Source organism: Seriola dumerili, unplaced genomic scaffold (assembly GCF_002260705.1).
Source record: "Seriola dumerili isolate Sdu_G_001 unplaced genomic scaffold, Sdu_1.0 BDQW01000138.1, whole genome shotgun sequence".
NCBI lineage: Eukaryota > Metazoa > Chordata > Actinopteri > Carangiformes > Carangidae > Seriola > Seriola dumerili.
In genome coordinates, this window is record NW_019174393.1 from 15,884,482 (window position 1) to 15,902,687 (window position 18,206).

Consider the following 18,206-nt stretch of genomic DNA (forward strand, 5'->3'; position numbering starts at 1 on the left):
AGAGGAGAGGAGAGGAGAGGAGAGGAGAGGAGAGGAGAGGGTTACCGGTATTCCTGCAGCCATGGCAGACAGTAGTTTTTGTCTCCATCTGTCCTTCCCTGTCACTGTCCCGTCCTCCTGCTTCTCTGGCTGCAAGACAGAGGGACAGGTTACACACACACACACACACACACACATAGACACACACACATACACAAAAACCACATTCATGCATATACACGTAAAAAAACATATGCACAATTAAAATGACGTCTCTTTCTGTACAGACTCAGTGTAGACGTCCCCTCTCTTCATCTGGGTTATTAAGAATATAGTTGTAGTTTTGGATCACCAGCGTCAGCAATATAACCATTAATATTTATAAACTGTCAACTAACTTATGTACTTATCACTATATTTATCACTATATTGCAGCAGCCTACAGCAGCCTGTGAACATGTGTGAATTCCAACCTGAGTGTTTTTGTGCGCTCCACCACCACAGTCCACTCCTCAGTGTATGACTTGCCATGTAATGTAAATGAATATTCCAAGCTTTTTACCCAACATGACTGTAACAGATAACATGGAGGGCGAAGAACCACCCAGCACAAAGCAAATCAGATGAGAGGGATTGGTGCCTTTTTCTTTTTCTTAAAACACAACCAGCAGACGGTACAACAGAAACAAACACCTGTAGGATCCTCCGGGTTTCCTACTTTTATCCCCCAATCAGGTTTGGCGACAGTGCGGCACTGACCCTGCATCATGTGAATCAGTTCCTCCCTCACTGTGGCAGGAAGCCATCTGTTGCTGCAGCAAAGTGTATGTGGGCCAACAGGGCTCAATGTGATTGACCCAGTTTACAGAGGGAATCTAGATCATTCCCAGTCATTAGATCATAACTAAATAATGTCTGCCACACGCATTAGAAATCAAACTATCAGGAATCATCTGATCCCAACGGTGAGACTGAACCAGGGGAAAGAGTTTCACAATCAGCTGATTACACTGTTGTTGTTTGTTCAATGTATAGTGTGTATTTTAAACCGTGATGTTACGTAATCATTTGCTCTACATGTTATGACATAACTGAATGAGCATAACTTTGCGTTAGTGTTGGTGACAATCAGGTCCAGCTATTTCAATATGCAAACACTCATGAGTTAGGTTAACAGGCATTATGGGAAATGTAGTCTTGAGCTCTTCCCTACCTCATTCTTTTTCTTCTTTTTCTTATTTTTCTGCTTCCTCTGTCTCTTCTGAAGGAGGATGGTCTCGTATCTTGGCCTGGGATGTTCCTGAGGGGAAACCAGAGGAATTTGTGAACAGTGTGCACCATGTATGTGTGAATGTGAATGTCATCTGTGTATTCTATGTGTTTTCTGCAGGTTTGCGTGCAGGAATGTGCCGTGTGCATGCACATGGAGCATATGTTCAGTACCAGTGTTCAGTGCCAGTGCAGGAGGCATCGTGTCCTTTATGTTGCAGCATGACTGACTTTCACTCCAAAGCCAGGATGACGATCTTTCCCAACCCTGAAGTGTTTTATTAAACGTTACAATCTACCTTCAACATACTGTAGTTGCCCTGCACTGATATAGTAGGAATGAATAATCTTTTGGCAAAACGTTGGCACTGAACACTCAGAGAGTATCAGTGTGTACATATGCAGTGAGTTCCTTTGAGTGTGAGTATGTGAGTGTGTGTGTGTGAGTGTGTGTGTGTGTGTGTGTGTCTGTGTGTGTGTGTGTGTGTGTGTGTGTGTGTGTGTGTGTGTCTGTGTGTGTGTGTGTGTGTGTGTGTGTGTGTGTGTGTGTGTGTACCTCATCCTCCTCAATGCCTGTCAGATCCCAGCTGAAGCTCAAACTGATCTGTCGACGTTTCCAGTGCTCCAGGAACAGCACCGCTACACACACACACACACACACACACACACACACACAAATAAAATAACTGTCTCTATAATTAGTATCATCTTCAGACACACTGGCCACCAGATATATTTTTAAAGACCCTCTTCGTGTCCTAAAAGAATGTCAAACAATGCTTGGAATGATAATTTGTGTCTTTCTATAACTATAACTACAACTAGCTTGGTAATTGTTCTTATATGTCCCATATAGTCTAAAGGCAGATGTCCATGTGTTGTTTGATTATAAAGCAGGTGTTGGTTCTATATTAATACTGTGAAAGTATCAAAGGGCTCAGTCCACAGAGAAATGCACACAGCCAGTAGAAGAAGAAGAAAAGACTATAATGACAAGAGTTAACACTGGCATTGATTTCCACCTCTGGAGACAGCTGTTGGTGAGTAAAAGAATGAAGTTTGATGCTGAACTCAACACAACACAACGTTTCTTCTAGACTGGTAGGTAAACAGCTGTTAATGCTGATGTTGGCTATGTAGCAATAGCAAAAGGTAAAAAATAGCTCCTTTAAGGTGAGCAGCAGAGTAACTTCTACTGTCCAACTCTGCACAGTGAAGCTCAAACATCCAAAAGAACCAACAATAAGAAACACATTTTTAAGTGGAGGGGGGCTTTAATGTTGTTGGTTTCCCAGTGATCAGCTGATCACTGATCTGACCCCTGATTAAGATTAAAAAATATATTTTATTTATATAGATACTATATCCTGTATCTCTACTGCCCAATTTTACAAATATTACAGTCTTTAAGTCATAAAAATACACTTTTTAAAAAAGGAGCTGTTGTTTCCTGCTGCATGAAGATGCTGCTCTGGACGATTTACAGGGAACTAAATCCTCCTGTAGTGAGTAATATTCTGTCAGAAGATAAAGTGAACAGAACAGTGGGACACAATATAATTACCCTGCTGACAAAAAAATGATACAAATACTTTCACTACTGAGCGTTTGTGCTGCTAATTGTTGTTATTCCCTTTTAATGTACTTTCTGCATTTGTTAACCTTTAATGCATGCTGTTTTAGCCTGTTGCTCTCAGCACGACTTGCACTTGAGGTGAAGGAGGTCATGAGATATTAATGAGCAACTTCGCATTCAGCCCACCTGTTCACATACAGTCACACACACACAGGGACACACACATGCTCTCAAGCAAATACATAACCTCACCCCACAGAGACATGAAAATGGCGAAGAAGACGGTGGCGGGGTTGTCGAAGAGGTGTGAAGCTCTGGCCGTGCCGCAGGCGGTGCTGAGCTGCCAGAAGTCACAGGCTCCGTCACACAGAGGACACATGGTGAAATTCAGACGCTCGTCACACATCTCCAGGCTGAGGGGGGGAGAAAATCAAGACTTAAGTCACACAGCACCTACATGGAACAATATTAACACAGAGGCATATTAGAAATGAAGTATAAGCCACTTCCACCTAAAAGAAAATAAGATTAAACATTTGCGTTGCTGTTTGTGGATTCAAAAGATCTTTGTGTCTGTTACATTTAACCATTAGAAATGAATGGAGGTTTTAACACATGCCCGCAATACAAGCCTCATAGTATTCATGGTCAGTGTAGGCTGTATTATCAACCTTTTGCTTCATGACACACTCACACACTGCCAGCTGTACCTTCTGTGTTCCTCCCACACAACCCTGACTAAAGCCAGATACAGCAGGTATCTGGGCAATCCCTGTCTAGTGTGTGTATGAGCATGTGTGCATACGTTTAAATGGGAAACTCTGATTTACTGCATCTTTCCAGTGTTAGTATTTTACCAGACATTAAGCTGCCTTTAGCACTTTGTGACTTCAGAATTTCAGGTTCAATACAGTATAAAGGTAGATGTCCATGTGTTGTTTGATTATAAAGCAGGTCTAGGTTCTATATTAATCCTGTGAAAGTATCAAAGCCTCAGTCCACAGAGAAATGCACACAGCCTGTATTCAGAAACTGAGCCTTAAAACCAGCCGTCAGGACTTCTGTAACTTTGTGATGTCACAACAAAGCAGTCAGCACTCTCAGCCTTGCCCCAAGCCCCGCCCACCTGGACCCACCATCCAGCCTTGCAGGATTTGGATTCTCTGAGTGTTTACTTGAAATCTGCTATATTTTTATCGGACCGCTGAGAAAACAATCAGCCAATCAGAAGAGAGGCTCAGAGCCTCCTCTCTTCTCGGTTCTCAAAACCACAAATATATCCACAACTGAAGCTGCAACACAGTTTGAAGTAAAACGTGAGAGTACACATGCACATACCTGGGTATGTTAGTGTCCACTGTCGCCACCCCATAGCCAAACACAATGATCCCCACGATGGAGGCTGGTATGAGCAGCTGAGTGTAAACACCGAGCCATGCGAAGTAAAGACCGATCTTCTCCCCAAAGTATTTCCTGTGGGGTCAGGGGTAAAGGATTAAAGGGTGAAAGTGACAGTGCAGTTCATGGTCATGGCAGAGCAGACAGTGAACAGTTACAATGCAAAAGCCGGATGTAAGCGGGTCTCAGCAGGTTTTTTGACCGGTGGAAAAGCTACAGTGACCGTAATGCAATGCAGATGTTGCCTTGCTGTAGCTTCTCTGTTGCTAATCAGACATAGTTTCAGTTTCAGATAAAACAAAAATGTTCCCATTTTTCTGTGCTGCAGTCTCGTTACCTGACGAGATCAATGGGCTGGTACTTGTAAAAGGCTGAGTATCTGGCCCACTCTTCATGCAGAACCTGACCGCAGACAGAAAAGAGAGACAGTCAGTGTGGGTGTATGATGTTGTGTTGTAAGTTTAAATCAGCAAACAATCCTCAGAGGTAGAAATATTCCAGAGAGGAAGACAATAATATTATGAAGCCTGGCCTTCTGGATGCTGAAAGAATGAATGTGGCCACAATAAAAAAAAAAAACATGAATGTAATTATAATGACTGGATGGATAAAGAAGTTTTCCATTTATACTTTAACCAGATTTCTTTGCTTATCTTTGTTTATCTTTTTTTTTTAATGTGCTAACCGAAACTCCAAACAACAGTTTTTGTTTTGCTCCATCCTTTGAAATTTGAGTCAGTGAAAGATTTTTTTCCCGCCCTCACAGCAGCTCTGCCTCAGAGAAATGTTTATTGAACTTAAACTTCAATCTGTGCCTGGGTTCTGCAGATGGGAAGGAGCGACAGACTGAGAGAAGAAGAGAGAGAGTAAACAGAGGAGATAAAGATGAAAGAGAAGAAGGAATTGTTAAGAAAAGTGGAGTGGACATTTTTGTCTTCTCGCAAACTTAATGGCTCCAGCACTGTATCACATCAGCAGGTCACTTTCTGAAGAACTGGAGCAGGCAAATCTACAAATGTGGTGTTCAACAGAAACAAACTTTTTTTGTAGTTTTTCATTAGAAAGACAAATGGAGAGGAGGAGGAGGCGAGAGCGGAGGAAAAGAGAGAGAAATGTGAGAGGAGGCGATGTACCTGTCTGTCATTCCTCTCCTCAAGGTGTCCGATGACCCTGTAGTCACCCTGAGGAGCAGGAGGAGAGGGTGAAAATCACAAGTGCACACAGAGAACACACTGCACTCATTCATACATACAGAAATACACACATTAACACACTCACACACACAAATGCACTCAATACAATCAAACACAGACTGCCATAATACACTTTTTTAGCACCTTCATATAAACTCATAACGTCAAAATAGTCCTTGGCTTTTAGGAGGAACTGATTTCAGTTTCGGAGGAAAATCAACCTGCATAGACTTAAAAACTTGCTTATGATAAGGAATTGAAAAAGTTATTTCAGCATTAAAATGCAAAAATGCAAATGCAGCGGAGAGCTGGAACTATTCCCAGAAAGTTTCTGTCCTCTGCAAATTGAATTTTGTTGTGAAAGAAACTGAAACCAGTGGGAGTCTCATGGGGATGTAAAAACCTCACACTTACATCGTGGAGAGGGAAGGCAGCATCGTAAATGCCTTTAGCTATCAATGTGCTGATGCCTGGAAAAGAGTGAGAGAGAGAGAGAGAGAGAGAGAGAGAGAGAGACATAAGACAAACCAGAGAGTATTAGAACACTCTCCTCCTGCTCTGTCATCCGCATAATCACCAAATCTGTAATGTTCCTGTTATGTAAACCATGGACTCTGGGGGGGGGGAGATGTGATATTTTAACTTTTATTTTGTCTTGAACTATTAAAGTGAACCATTAATTAAAGCAGCTGGTAATGTTTGAGTTATTGGCATTGACAAACGACCAGGTGAGATTTTTACACTTTAACACAACTAAGGAGTGAGTTTACACCAAAGGCTCCAAGATCAGGCGTGAAATAAAGTGGCAGCCATTGTAAAAGAGCTGCTGTTATTTTTCTTACATCTACTGCTGCACACTGAACTTCTGATGCACTATTTTATTTATTCCTGCAGAAGAAATTCCTCCCCTTATTTTCTTAAAGACACTTCATCTGAATGAATATGAACTTGCATCTTAAGAGCCCTAATGTTACCAAACGTCCCTGAAAATAAAACAACTCCCTATTGTTTCATTCAGGTCATGGAGATTAAAGGTCCCATATTTTCTTCCTCTGCTTTGTTTTGTTTGAAGTGTTGAGCCATAAGAAGATATATTTGTGGTTTTAAGAACCAAAAACCATCTGAATGTAGTTTTACATCTCCTCTCTCAGGCTTCTCTCTGGAGCTCCAGTAACAATAGAGGAGACTGAGCCTCTCTTCTGATTGGCTGGCTGTTTTGAGTGTTTTCTCTCTGGACTGAGCGCTTTGATACTTTCCCAGTATTAATATAGAACCTAGACCTGCTTTATAATCAAAAAAGACAAAATCTCACGTTATACAATATGGGACCTTTAAAATTCAGCCGCCATGTGTTATAAATTGGTATTTGCACACCAGCTATATGTGTGAAGGGCAGACATGAGGCCACAGCCTGCAGCCTGCACCGTTTTAATTCTGTTTTTCAGTGTCAGTCAGACTGGGACTACTTCATGGGGCCACTTTTAGTCTTTGGAAAATTTCATTTGGGAAGTGATGGCCTGACCTGTGAAGGTCGGGGCCGACACAGACACATCAGAGGACCTAGCATACACAACCGGTTCTTTCATCAAAGTAATTAATCAATTAATTATTAGTGCCTCAAAGGGGACTGAAAACTATGCAGTGATTAGCTGCGCTTATAATGAATGTCAAGACCAACACACACACACACACACACACACACACACACACACACACACACATACAATTGTATGAATGCTCACTCAACCAGCTAGAAACAACCACAACTCTCAGAGAACCCTGCTTCAATCAGAGCCTGACCTGAGCCTGAAGTATGACCCACTTGTGCAGAGGATGGAGGAGAGCAACAGTGTGTGTGTGTGTGTGTGTGTGTTTGTGTGTGTGTTGGTATGTGGTGTGCATGTGGGGGAAAATTTGAAGATTAACAGATAACGGGGAAGGAGAAAATAAAGGCTGAAGAGATGTAACTCTATTTTCTGTCCCCTTCCTCCCCTGCAGCTCCATCAGTACCCGCTGGCTGAGGCCTTCTGCTGTGGTGGGCGAGCCAAACAGACATATGGTGAACTCTGGAAATGAATAGGGTGGCAGCTCATTTCTATATGGAGCTGATGGGTCTCATTAATGCAGAGGTAGCTGTTGTATATCATAAAATTGTACGGATACAGTACATACACACTAAGACAAGGCCTTAGTTAATCTTAATGCAGAGTCAGAGTTGCAGTGACAGAAAAACAGTAGTCCACCCATTTTTAAAGCACAGTGATTCACAATTAATTCATATGTATTTGTTGTTGCCACTTCAATAGAATTTGTATAATTTTGCTTTCTTTTAATGGACGCCTGCAGTTGAAGCAAGTGTTAATGCGCGAAAAGTTCCTCAACAAGTTAGAGCTTAAACGATGTGGGCCTCATCCAGTTATCCAGTGATTGCACTCTTTGTTTGGGTCACCAGCTGAACTCCACTCCACTTCACCTCCGCACTGAACTCCCAGCAGGCATATCAATATCACCTCCCAGTTCACCTGTAGTCTACCTCCCAAAAAAGTCCAATTGTATTTCAGCCAAACGTTGCAACTGTAGCTTTCAGGGCAATAAGTAAGATTGTTCCAGTGGTGCAGTATCTATTCATTAAGTGACAAAGAGATCAAGTAAAGAAGTGTATAGTAAGCGAACAGTAAGGGCTAGACTAAACAAAATACGCACTACAAAGGCTCATAAAGCCTGCATGTAAGGGGTAGTTCGGGGTATTTGACATGGGGTTGTGTGAGGTAGTTATACACAGTCGGTGATTTACCTGCAGTAGATTTGAGTCAGTGCGCTCCCAGTTTGGAGAAGCTGAGTGATGTACTGCTGTGGACAGAGTCATCCGCAAAAACATGTTTGAGCCACTTTAAAAAAAAATGCTCACTGAAAAAAGTAGGTATCATTTGAATATATATTGAATATTTTCATCAAATAGCCCTTTCCTCGGCACTACATTTTGAGAACAGTTGAACTATCATATCCCTACTCATGAGCGCACCTACGCCACGCACTGCATTATGACGCAGATCAGTTGTTTGACATATAGTTCCAGCAGTTCGTGGACGAGGCGACAAATAAAGAATAAATCAAATTGAGTGATCATGACAGCGAGGATGAAATGCCGTTGAATCAGAGTATACAGAAGAGGAACTTTTGCAGATGGAGAATGAACAGGCTGAAACAGAGAGAAGGGAAACTTCTGTGGAAGCTGGAGGGCAAGAAAGAGCCTAAGCTACCTGGTGGTGCAGGTGTGTGAGCTGTAAGCCCAACAGACCAGGACAGCTACTGCTGCCATGAGTGGGACTTAGTTAAAACAGAGCTTCAGGGTCTTTCACATCCAGCCTGAATCACCAACCGTCAGAGTTCCCTGCCTGACTGAACGCTGAATGAATACTGAATACAAACGCACACCATCTTTGAATCTTTGTGAAGGGAAGTTTAGCTCTGTCTGACTCAAACAGCTGATCCGTGTAATACGCCGCGAAACGTTGTGCGCAGGAATACCGCAGTCCAGCTGTTAACAAAATATAGTGCCACAGGGAAAAGGGCTGTTTGACGGCAAAATAAAGCAGTGAAAATATTCAAAAAAGGAGCGTAAACTTCAACTGATATTTTTTCTGTGGGCATTTTTATAAAACATGCTGTGTTAAGTGGCTAAAACATGTTTTGTTTTTTTCGCTGACCCTGTCCACAGCAGCACATCACTCAGCTTCTGTGCTGCTGTTCCTGCTGCTTCCTCCACACTGCTGATCTGAATCTACTGCAGGTAATACACTCACTATGTATAAGGGTGCTTTTAAATAAACAAACATGCATTTAAAAGTCAAAGTTGTTCTTTTTTGGTAAAAGGAAAATGGCAACACGAAGGGCATTTCCACAACAGCCTGAACACAGACTGACATTTTTAATCCATTCAAATCAAATCTCTGCTGCTTCCCCAAACACAAACACTTTGAAAGCTCCTCATAACGTTTTGGCCGCTGCCCAAAGTTCAGCAGTCCAAACACAGAGTCTAATTTGTGCCTGATGAAAAATGAAGCCTAAAATATGTTCACATTTTAGAGAATGTATTTAATATTTTCCTCATACATTAATATTATTTCACCAACCGCAACCAATCCGCTGCTAATCAGAATGTTCATGTCTATGACTCGGTCCGCTTGATTACACAGATGTAACTGCGATCCACGCACCACCACAAACACAAACACACACGTGAACAGTTCGGTGTCCTCACCTATCGTTTGACAGGTTCGTACACACACTGTTCGTCTCAGAATCTCGTACACCTGAGAAAGATGTTGGAATGTTAGACTCTAAGATTGAAACCAATCCTGCACAAATCACACAGGAGAAACACCTTAAGATTTAAATGAACACTTACTATTCTGCCTCTTGTGGCGTTGTCAAAGAATGTCTCTTTCGATGTAATGTTGTACCTGAAAGAAATAAAGCCAGTGAACAAAAGCCTGTGTGTGTGTGTGTCTGTGTGTAATTCACCACATGTCAACAGCATACAGAGCTTTTCAGTGCAAGCACCTGGTTAACTGGGAATCCTACTGCTCCACTCAACCTGCCTAATGATCACAACATCAAAATCCACCTGTCAAACAGATCACTGGGTCTGATGAGGCATGCTAACAGTTTAGCTTAAACCATATGTGATGGCCTCTAAAATTATATTATAATTATTAAATTATAAGCTGTGTGTGTGTGTGTGTGTGTGTGTGTGTGTCTGTGTGTGTGTGTGTGTGTGTGTGTGTGTGTGTGTGTGTGTGTGTGACTCACAGGTGGAGCTTGTCCCTGGAGAAGCAGTGTGAAAGAAACTTGGTGCTCTCGTGGTCCTGATGTGGTACTTTGGGCTGAAAAGGTTGATTCATTTTCCTCCACACTGTGCTCATACTGGACCCAAAGCCACTTTCTTCCTTAAGTTCGTAACTCTGATGAAACACACAACATAGAATTAGTCAACAAAATAAAAAGCCCTCACTCTGTGAAAATCTGATATTTACAACGTATGTTTTACATTTCTGAACCATTTTCTGCAATCAAATTCTATTGTTGCTGCAGAATGTGAATACACTGACAAACAACTACCGCACATGGATCCAGAAACATAGTGTGTGTGTCCACTGACTGCAAACTGGTGCTGACAGGTACTGGTCCTACCGTTTTGGTGGGGACTTTAATCTTGAGAAACTCGGCCTCTCGACAGAGTACCGGCCAGGGCGCATGGAGACGAGTGAAGCTGGGGCCGTGGGCCTTCAACTGAAAAACAAACAAAACCTCATGTAAAGTTACAGTCGGGACCCTAACAGAGACTAGAATTACCACCTTCTGGTTGTATCCCTCCACCAACCAGCCAAGTTGCAGAAAATAGGGTCACAATCTCCCCTTCCTGAGTTACAGCATTGAATAATGGTAAGAGGAATTCTTGCAGAACATTATGATGTCACAGTGAAGTTGACCTTTGACCATTTGGATATTAAATGGCAACAGACATTTGAGTTACATTGTGTCATAATTATGTATGAATTCATGAGTATGTATGAATTCATGGACAAAAAACATGTAATGAATCCCTCTGGGTGTTCCTCATATATTGCATTCACAAGAACATGAGATCACTGTGACCTTGACCTTTGACCTCCAAAATCTAATCAGTTCATCCTTCAATGTTTGAAGAAGCTCTCTCATGGCATTCCTGAGATATCTTGTTCATGAGAATGGGATGTACATACAAACGCACGGACAACCCAAAAAACATAAAGCCTCCGGCTCTGACTGCTGTCGGCACGGAGACATAAAAAATACGTCATGTGATCAGATTCAGTGGATCCAAGTTAATGTTGCTTCAGAGCTGATCCTTGTTTCTCTGCCCCCAGTAAGATACAAGGCACTCAGCTACATTCCTGTATTGATCACAGGTGCCAGCTTTAACAATGGGAGAACTACAGATGTGATTCCCAATGTTTCCTTATTTCCTGTGCACATGTACTTTAAAGTGTCTGGGTTAAAGTTTTCGACTTAAAAGTTATTTTCTACACACTAAACTTCAATGTTTTGGGAATTATATAAGCAGATTGCTTGGGTAAAACTACCTGTTGTATAAAACTGTCTTACCAGACCATGTGTCAGTGCTGCTTTTCCATCCATTCAAAACCAACAGACTCTGTTTGTGGTCAGTCGCTTCTCAGCTGCTTTTACCTCCAGATCTCAAAAGTGGCCTCTGCGAGCTGCAACTCAACATTTCAGACTGCAGGGTACTCCATATACTTCAAGTCTGAGCCAGGCATAACCAATCCCCGCCACTAACCCGACCCACTGAATCACTTTGGCTAACCGGAGTGGCCAGCAGCATCACTCCGGTGTTTATAAAAGATAGATGCAGCCTCTGCTCCCGAAGCAAAGCCTGGAGCTGTTTTCTTCACTGCTTTGTTGTTGCAGCCTGTTCCTGACACACTGGGTACTATACTGTTTCCATCATCATCATCATCATCATCTTACAATGTATTTACTGTATGTAACATCAAATCGTGACTCATTTAGCTTGTGCTGCTAATGAATCAATGTGCCCACACACTAATTATCATTTAATATAAAGATGCATTAGCGACATTTGATAATTGGTAGCTCCGTTAGCATCCAGAGGTACAGTATGAGAGTGGACTCTGAATATCAGTGCTCTGACAAACCCCCTCCAGGCCCTCTGTGGCTGAATGACGATAAAGAATTTATTGTGTGCGGTAGTGAGACCTCCTCCTTCAAAATCTATGCAGCAGCCATTATGGAGCCGGGTTGCACTGTGAGGGAGAGTGCAACCAGAAATGAAAAGGGAGCAGAGCCAGCAGGGGGGCAACAGCCAGGTAACCTTACCCTCCTCAGACCCCCACCAGCTTCTGTAAGAGGGGGGGAGTGAAAAGAGAAAGGTGGCACGGCAAACGATGGAAACCTGAAACGATTCTCTTTCTCCTCTCTCGACTCCTACTCTCCTGAGATCTTTCACTCCCCCTCACCACCCCTCCTCCTCACATATATTACTGTACCTTCTGCTGCGCGCTAGACACTGTTTCACTGACTGATTGACTGACTGGCTGACTCACTAACTGTCACTCTTACTCCTCTTATATTTCATTATCTTCTCCCACTCTGTCGTCCCCGCTGTCCTTTGTCCTACTCAGGGACACAGTGGAGCGGAAAGCCACCAGACCTTCACCTCTCCTTTGTTAGAAAACATACACATGTACAAAAGGGCAAATGTGTGGGTTTGTTTGAATGTTTTAACTTGCGTTGATTGTCATTTATATGCAATGGGAAACAACTTCCAAAGTCAACTGAATCAATTCATAATGTATGGAGATTGTAGCCTGATAATCAGATTCAGCTGCTATTTTGTTTCACTTCTTAATTCAGTCTGACATTGTGTTCATGTTAGCTGCTCTAACCAATTAGTAAGGAGTGACGAATTTGTTCCACCAATGTCATTTTCAGTCTAAAGATGCTCCGATCCCTCTTTTTCCTTCTGGTACAGAATCCGATACCTGAACTTACGTATCGGCTGATGCCAATCTGAAACCAATGCGTATAAAAGAAGATTTTAACAGCAGTATACAACTCAACCTGAATGGACGTCATTGTTGTATGGCAGGGGTATTCAATTAAAATTTTAAGAGGTCCAGTTAGAGGAATATTGGAATGTTGGTAGTGGGGGTTACATATACACATATGTATATATATATATATACACACACACACACACACACACACACACACACACAGCTTATAATTTAATAGGGAAAATAACAGCTGTAATAACTACATAATAGAAGACTTTGGAAAATTCTAATAACATGCTTAATTTTAGAAAATTAAATAAAAATTGTCTTAACTTTACATTTTCTTCTTAACAGTTATCTCCAACAGTCTCATTTTTATGATAAACCATCTCAACATATTTCTTTCCCTTTTCTATTCCACTTTCCCTCTTATTTCTCCAACATCATCTCTCACCTCAGCTATCAGTGACCTCTGACTTACAGTGATCAACCGCTTGTACTGATCAAAAAACCTGGGACAGAATCATTGCTATACAAATGCTGTTTAAATAATTCTCTTACAGTAATCAAGTTGTCATCTTACAGAGTTCATTTTGGTCCTTTCATACATGACAACATGAGGAAAATGGACTTAAAAGTGTAGCCTCCTGCTGCAGCTGTCACATGCTGAGGCTCTCACATTTATTTATCTGACTGTCTCTTGTATCATCACGTGACCAGAGCTGTAAAGGCTGGAAAAGGATGCGCAGGTTAAAACAGAAGCAGCATCAGGATAGGACAACATCTGGGTCTGACCGCTTCTCCTCGAGGGTCACAGCTGATACCCTGGACAGGTCACCAGTCTATCACAGCGCTGCCATATAGAGACAAACAACCATTCACACTCACATTCACCCCTAACAGCAATTTAGAGCCAGAAATCACCTAACATGCATGTTTTTGTATTAATGGAGGAAGCCGGAGTAGGGAACCCAAGCCAGCACAGGGAGAACATGCAAACTCCAGATGGAAAGGCCCAAGCCAAGGCGAAGTGGTAGCTGTACACAAAGACGCTGATAGCTGAAAAATGTACGATGAAGATGATACTGACATTTCAATGACAAAAACAGATTAAGTCTTTAGATTTGTTGAATAAAATCATCAAAAACCAAATGACTAAAAAACTAAAGCAAAGCCAGTTGCCTGACTTCCACCACTGTTTGCCTTTGCCTGCTTCTGCCTTCGGTGCCTTAATAAAAGTGAACTGTTTACTGGCGTCTCTGGGTCGTGCTACTGAGTCCTTCTAAACCTGAGCCGTCAGAACCAGACCAGACGATGTTTAAAACAGTTAAAAGAAAGATCTGTGGCTGTTGACCGTAGGGCTGCAGGGCTGAGGGGAATAAAAGTAGGGACCCCAACCCTGTTTGATTTTACCATTGGCCTTTAATCCCTTTCACCATCTGCCGTCAACAAACCTGTGGCTCACTGCTCAGGAAGAACACCAGCAGATCTAACTCCAGCCTGGAGTTACATCTGCTGGTGTGTGCGTCCTGTGTCGGTCTATGTCACTAGATGTAGAAATAAGCAATGATTTGATCATTGGTCCCTACCCTCGCTTTCTCATCCCCACCTGCCACCACCATCTACTACCACTCGCTCACTTTCATTTCTCAGCTCTCTCACCCCTTTTTCCCTCCTCCCCCCTCCCTTCCTCCCTCCTCCTCACCCTCCCTTTCCTTTCTTTTTTATCACTCCATCAAAAAGCAGAGGATATAAATACCTTTCAGCCTGGAGAAGGTTAATTAGTAGAGGGATTTCCAATTAGCTCTTTATCTCTGTAGGAGGGGGTAACTAGGACGCAGCCGGGGGCATCTTTGGGAGGGTAGGTGGGTATGGGATTTGAAAGGGTGATCTGCTGGGCGATGGGATGGTCGGGTGGAGAGTGTAGCGGTGAGCAGAGACAAAGTGAGTCAAGAGAAAAGAAAGAGAGAGAGAGGGAGAGATGGCGACAGAGGAATAATGGATCACACGGAGAATTAAGGCAAAGACGGAAAGAGGAAAAACAACATGGAGGCTCTTAGTAGAAGTCAATGAATTTGAGTGAGGGCAGGGGGGGGGCTGACATTTAAGGATCTCCTGCAGACCCGCAGGAGGTCGGATGTAGGGATCAACCTGTGTTCAACCACAGGCATTGTGCAAAGCATCTAACTCACAACATTAAAGGAAGCAGCTGTGATGAAGATTGTGCTGCACAGCTGTAACATCTGTTCCAGAACACACGGAAACTCTCTCAGTCTACCACTGACTCTTAAACTGTAATTTCATAAGATTTTTTTCACTTGAGCTCATCTCTGACAAGTTCTTTGTTTATTGTTGCTGATGTGAAAACATTTTATTTCACCTCATGAATGAAGTCCACTGAGTGAACCTGTCTCCTTGCAAACAAATGTGGGTAAACAGAATCGTCTCTATGTTTTACTGCATTGTAATAGACTCAAGGTTGTGCACAGTCTTTGTCCCAGTGCATTTTGGGACAGACTCCAGCCACCCCTAAGCATGGATGAATTAAGAGAGCTGGATACAGTGCTGCCACTTAGCCTTGCTCCCAGTTCGCCCTACTGGCCACCAGAGGTATTGAAATAAAAAAATCCCCCATGGACCAAAAAGCATTTTTCCCATCGACCGCCATTATTAAACAAATGCCTCTAAAACAATTGGCTGCAAACAATCAAATATCACTCTTTGTGTTGTGAACCTTTCATCCATGGAGGTTATATATTTGTAAAAGTTTCCCAGGGCTTAAGATATTTCTCTGTGCGGGATGTCATCACAGTGTAAAGTCTACGGGACGAGCAGGAAGTAACAGCCAGCGCCAGCGGGAAAAACACTAATGTGCAGTGAGACGGACGAGGCTGAGACAAACCCAGAGGCTAGAAAAGTTTTTTGGCTCATGGTCGGCACGTAGCCTACTAACACACCCATGCCCTAAAGTGTATGGATGACTAGATGATTTTGCAAAATAAAGTTTGCCATGCCTTCACCTCAAAGTTTCCTGATACTCACATAACATTTAGAATGACTTTACTTTTTGTTTAAAGGATCATTTGAGGGTTGTTAGAGGTGACTGTGGGATCGAACACTGTCTTTTGCATTCACCCTCATGCAAACATATCAAGGGTTATACGCATGAAGAAACACCTTTCCCTCCAAGAGAAAAATGATGTGTGATATATTTTGTAATCACTGATATTTCTCTGTAACTCATTGTGTGCTGCCTCCCTGTCACCAGTTAAGCAATTTGTGAAGACAGACTCAGAGTCTTACCGGATACTTAATCCTGCTCGCTCTGTTTCCCAAGCCCCCACAGACTGAACTCTTCACAAGTCCCAGCTCCACTTCTTGAATTAACACCTCCCTCTGATTTAATTAAAAGTGTTCTGCCGGAGGACGTCCCTAAGAGATCGAAGGTCAGCTCAATAATCCTCAGGCACAGTCAACAAGTTTGACATTTAAGCCATTCTTTTTTTTTCCCCAGCATCCAATTAATCTGAAGTCAAACAGGTTGGACACAAGCAGGAGAGTTTAGTTCAGTACAATCTACACATTAGTTAAGAAAAACTAAAATGTTTAAAATGTTTAATGTGTTCCACATTATTTCAGCTACTTTTATGAAATGATTCCTCCTAGTCATTTCTAATTATGCAATAAGAACACGTAGTGAACTTATTTAATAGTGAGTTGTGTAAATTCAGATCATCATGTACTTGGCCACTTCCCAATATGGGAAATCGTCTGCACTTATATAGCGTTTTTCTAGTCTTATTGACCTTTACAATGGAAGCCACATCCACCCATTTACACAGTGCTTTTCCCTACTCATATATCACTCATATCACACACACACACACACACACACACACGCACACCGATGATACATCAGGGGCAATTTGGGGTTCGGTGTCTTGCCCACCTTCTGATTAGTGACTCAACTCCACCTCCAGAGCCACAGACCACCCTGACAAGACTGACTGAGGTGTGTCCAAAATTACTTAGTAAAAATAAATAATAATGCAACGGCACTTTTTTGTTGTTACTTTGCTTGTGTGTATGAAACAAACAGCAGACGGTGAACTCTACAACAAAAATGGCTAAAATTCCACAGCCATGGCCGATATGCAAAGACCTGGATGAGAATAAAAACACTAACCAAGCTGTCACTACGTTCATGTAGTGATTAATTCATTCATTACTGATTCAGTTTCCATATATAAGTGTTATATATAATATTATATATATATATTTGTATGTTTAAGAAAACACATGCAAACAGACAAAACACCAACACATTCATTAATTCACACACGCGCTGCAAATACACACAACAACGTTAAGTGTTTACAAGGGACAAAAAAAAGTGATGAGCCCAGCTGATACACGCTTGTTGTTCAATGCTTTGTGACGAATGAAGTTAAAAGTATTGAACAATGGATGCATTATAATACATGTATTAAAAGACATCCATGCAACTGAATTTGCTTGTGTTTTGTCTATTTGCATGTGTTTTCTTAAGACGCAGTGTGTTGAGCTCTTAGGGCCAATTTATTAATCCCCAGAAAAGTATTACAATGTCTATTAAAACCTTTTGTCATGCATTTATTTCCCTGTAATCCTACAGGTCAACACTTAATGCTCTGCACCTGCGATATAAATTCATTGACTTTAAACTCGGGAATCTGTTTCCACTGTATGACTCTGTACAGATTTTTTTGTTTTTCTGATTGTGTCTGTACGGAAGTGAGCAGCAAACCTACAGTTATTATCAGACAATGTTCCTTCTTTTTTCCAGCACCTCCTACATCACCACATCGAGCTACACACTGATGGAGGCAGAGCAATTATGTTTGTCAGTCATTGTGTGAGAATACCTGTCACTATATTCAAACGAGGGATACTGGAATGCAAGTGTTCCTCTTCATACTGGCTGTTCTCAGCATCAGATTCGATCTACGCCTCGATCCATGAGATGTGATAAGGAGCTATCAGTCAGTCAGCTAATCTCATCCTGGCTTAGGCTCCATGGCCACACTGTCAACAATCTGATTAACACTAGCCCGCAGGCTGCACACACTGCCAACTGGCTCCAGGCCAACACACACACACACAGTCACATGTATTAGCAAAAGAGGTATCACATACACACACACACACATATATATGTATATATATATATAT

General features: G+C 42.1%; 1 protein-coding gene across 1 annotated transcript in view; it reads right to left on the bottom strand.

Annotated features, from left to right (window-relative positions):
• The window catches only part of LOC111224676 (anoctamin-1-like), a 76,746-nt gene that overhangs the window by 46,748 nt on the left and 11,792 nt on the right, over positions 1 to 18,206 (bottom strand). The window contains exons 3-13 of the mRNA XM_022749253.1: positions 10,609 to 10,707; positions 10,228 to 10,379; positions 9,824 to 9,878; positions 9,677 to 9,728; positions 5,830 to 5,885; positions 5,356 to 5,403; positions 4,560 to 4,624; positions 4,163 to 4,297; positions 3,077 to 3,237; positions 1,805 to 1,887; positions 1,193 to 1,279 (exon numbers count right to left, since the gene is read on the bottom strand). Of these exons, the coding sequence (XP_022604974.1) occupies positions 1,193 to 1,279; positions 1,805 to 1,887; positions 3,077 to 3,237; positions 4,163 to 4,297; positions 4,560 to 4,624; positions 5,356 to 5,403; positions 5,830 to 5,885; positions 9,677 to 9,728; positions 9,824 to 9,878; positions 10,228 to 10,379; positions 10,609 to 10,707 (993 nt within the window). The remainder of the gene's footprint in view (positions 1 to 1,192; positions 1,280 to 1,804; positions 1,888 to 3,076; positions 3,238 to 4,162; positions 4,298 to 4,559; positions 4,625 to 5,355; positions 5,404 to 5,829; positions 5,886 to 9,676; positions 9,729 to 9,823; positions 9,879 to 10,227; positions 10,380 to 10,608; positions 10,708 to 18,206) is intronic.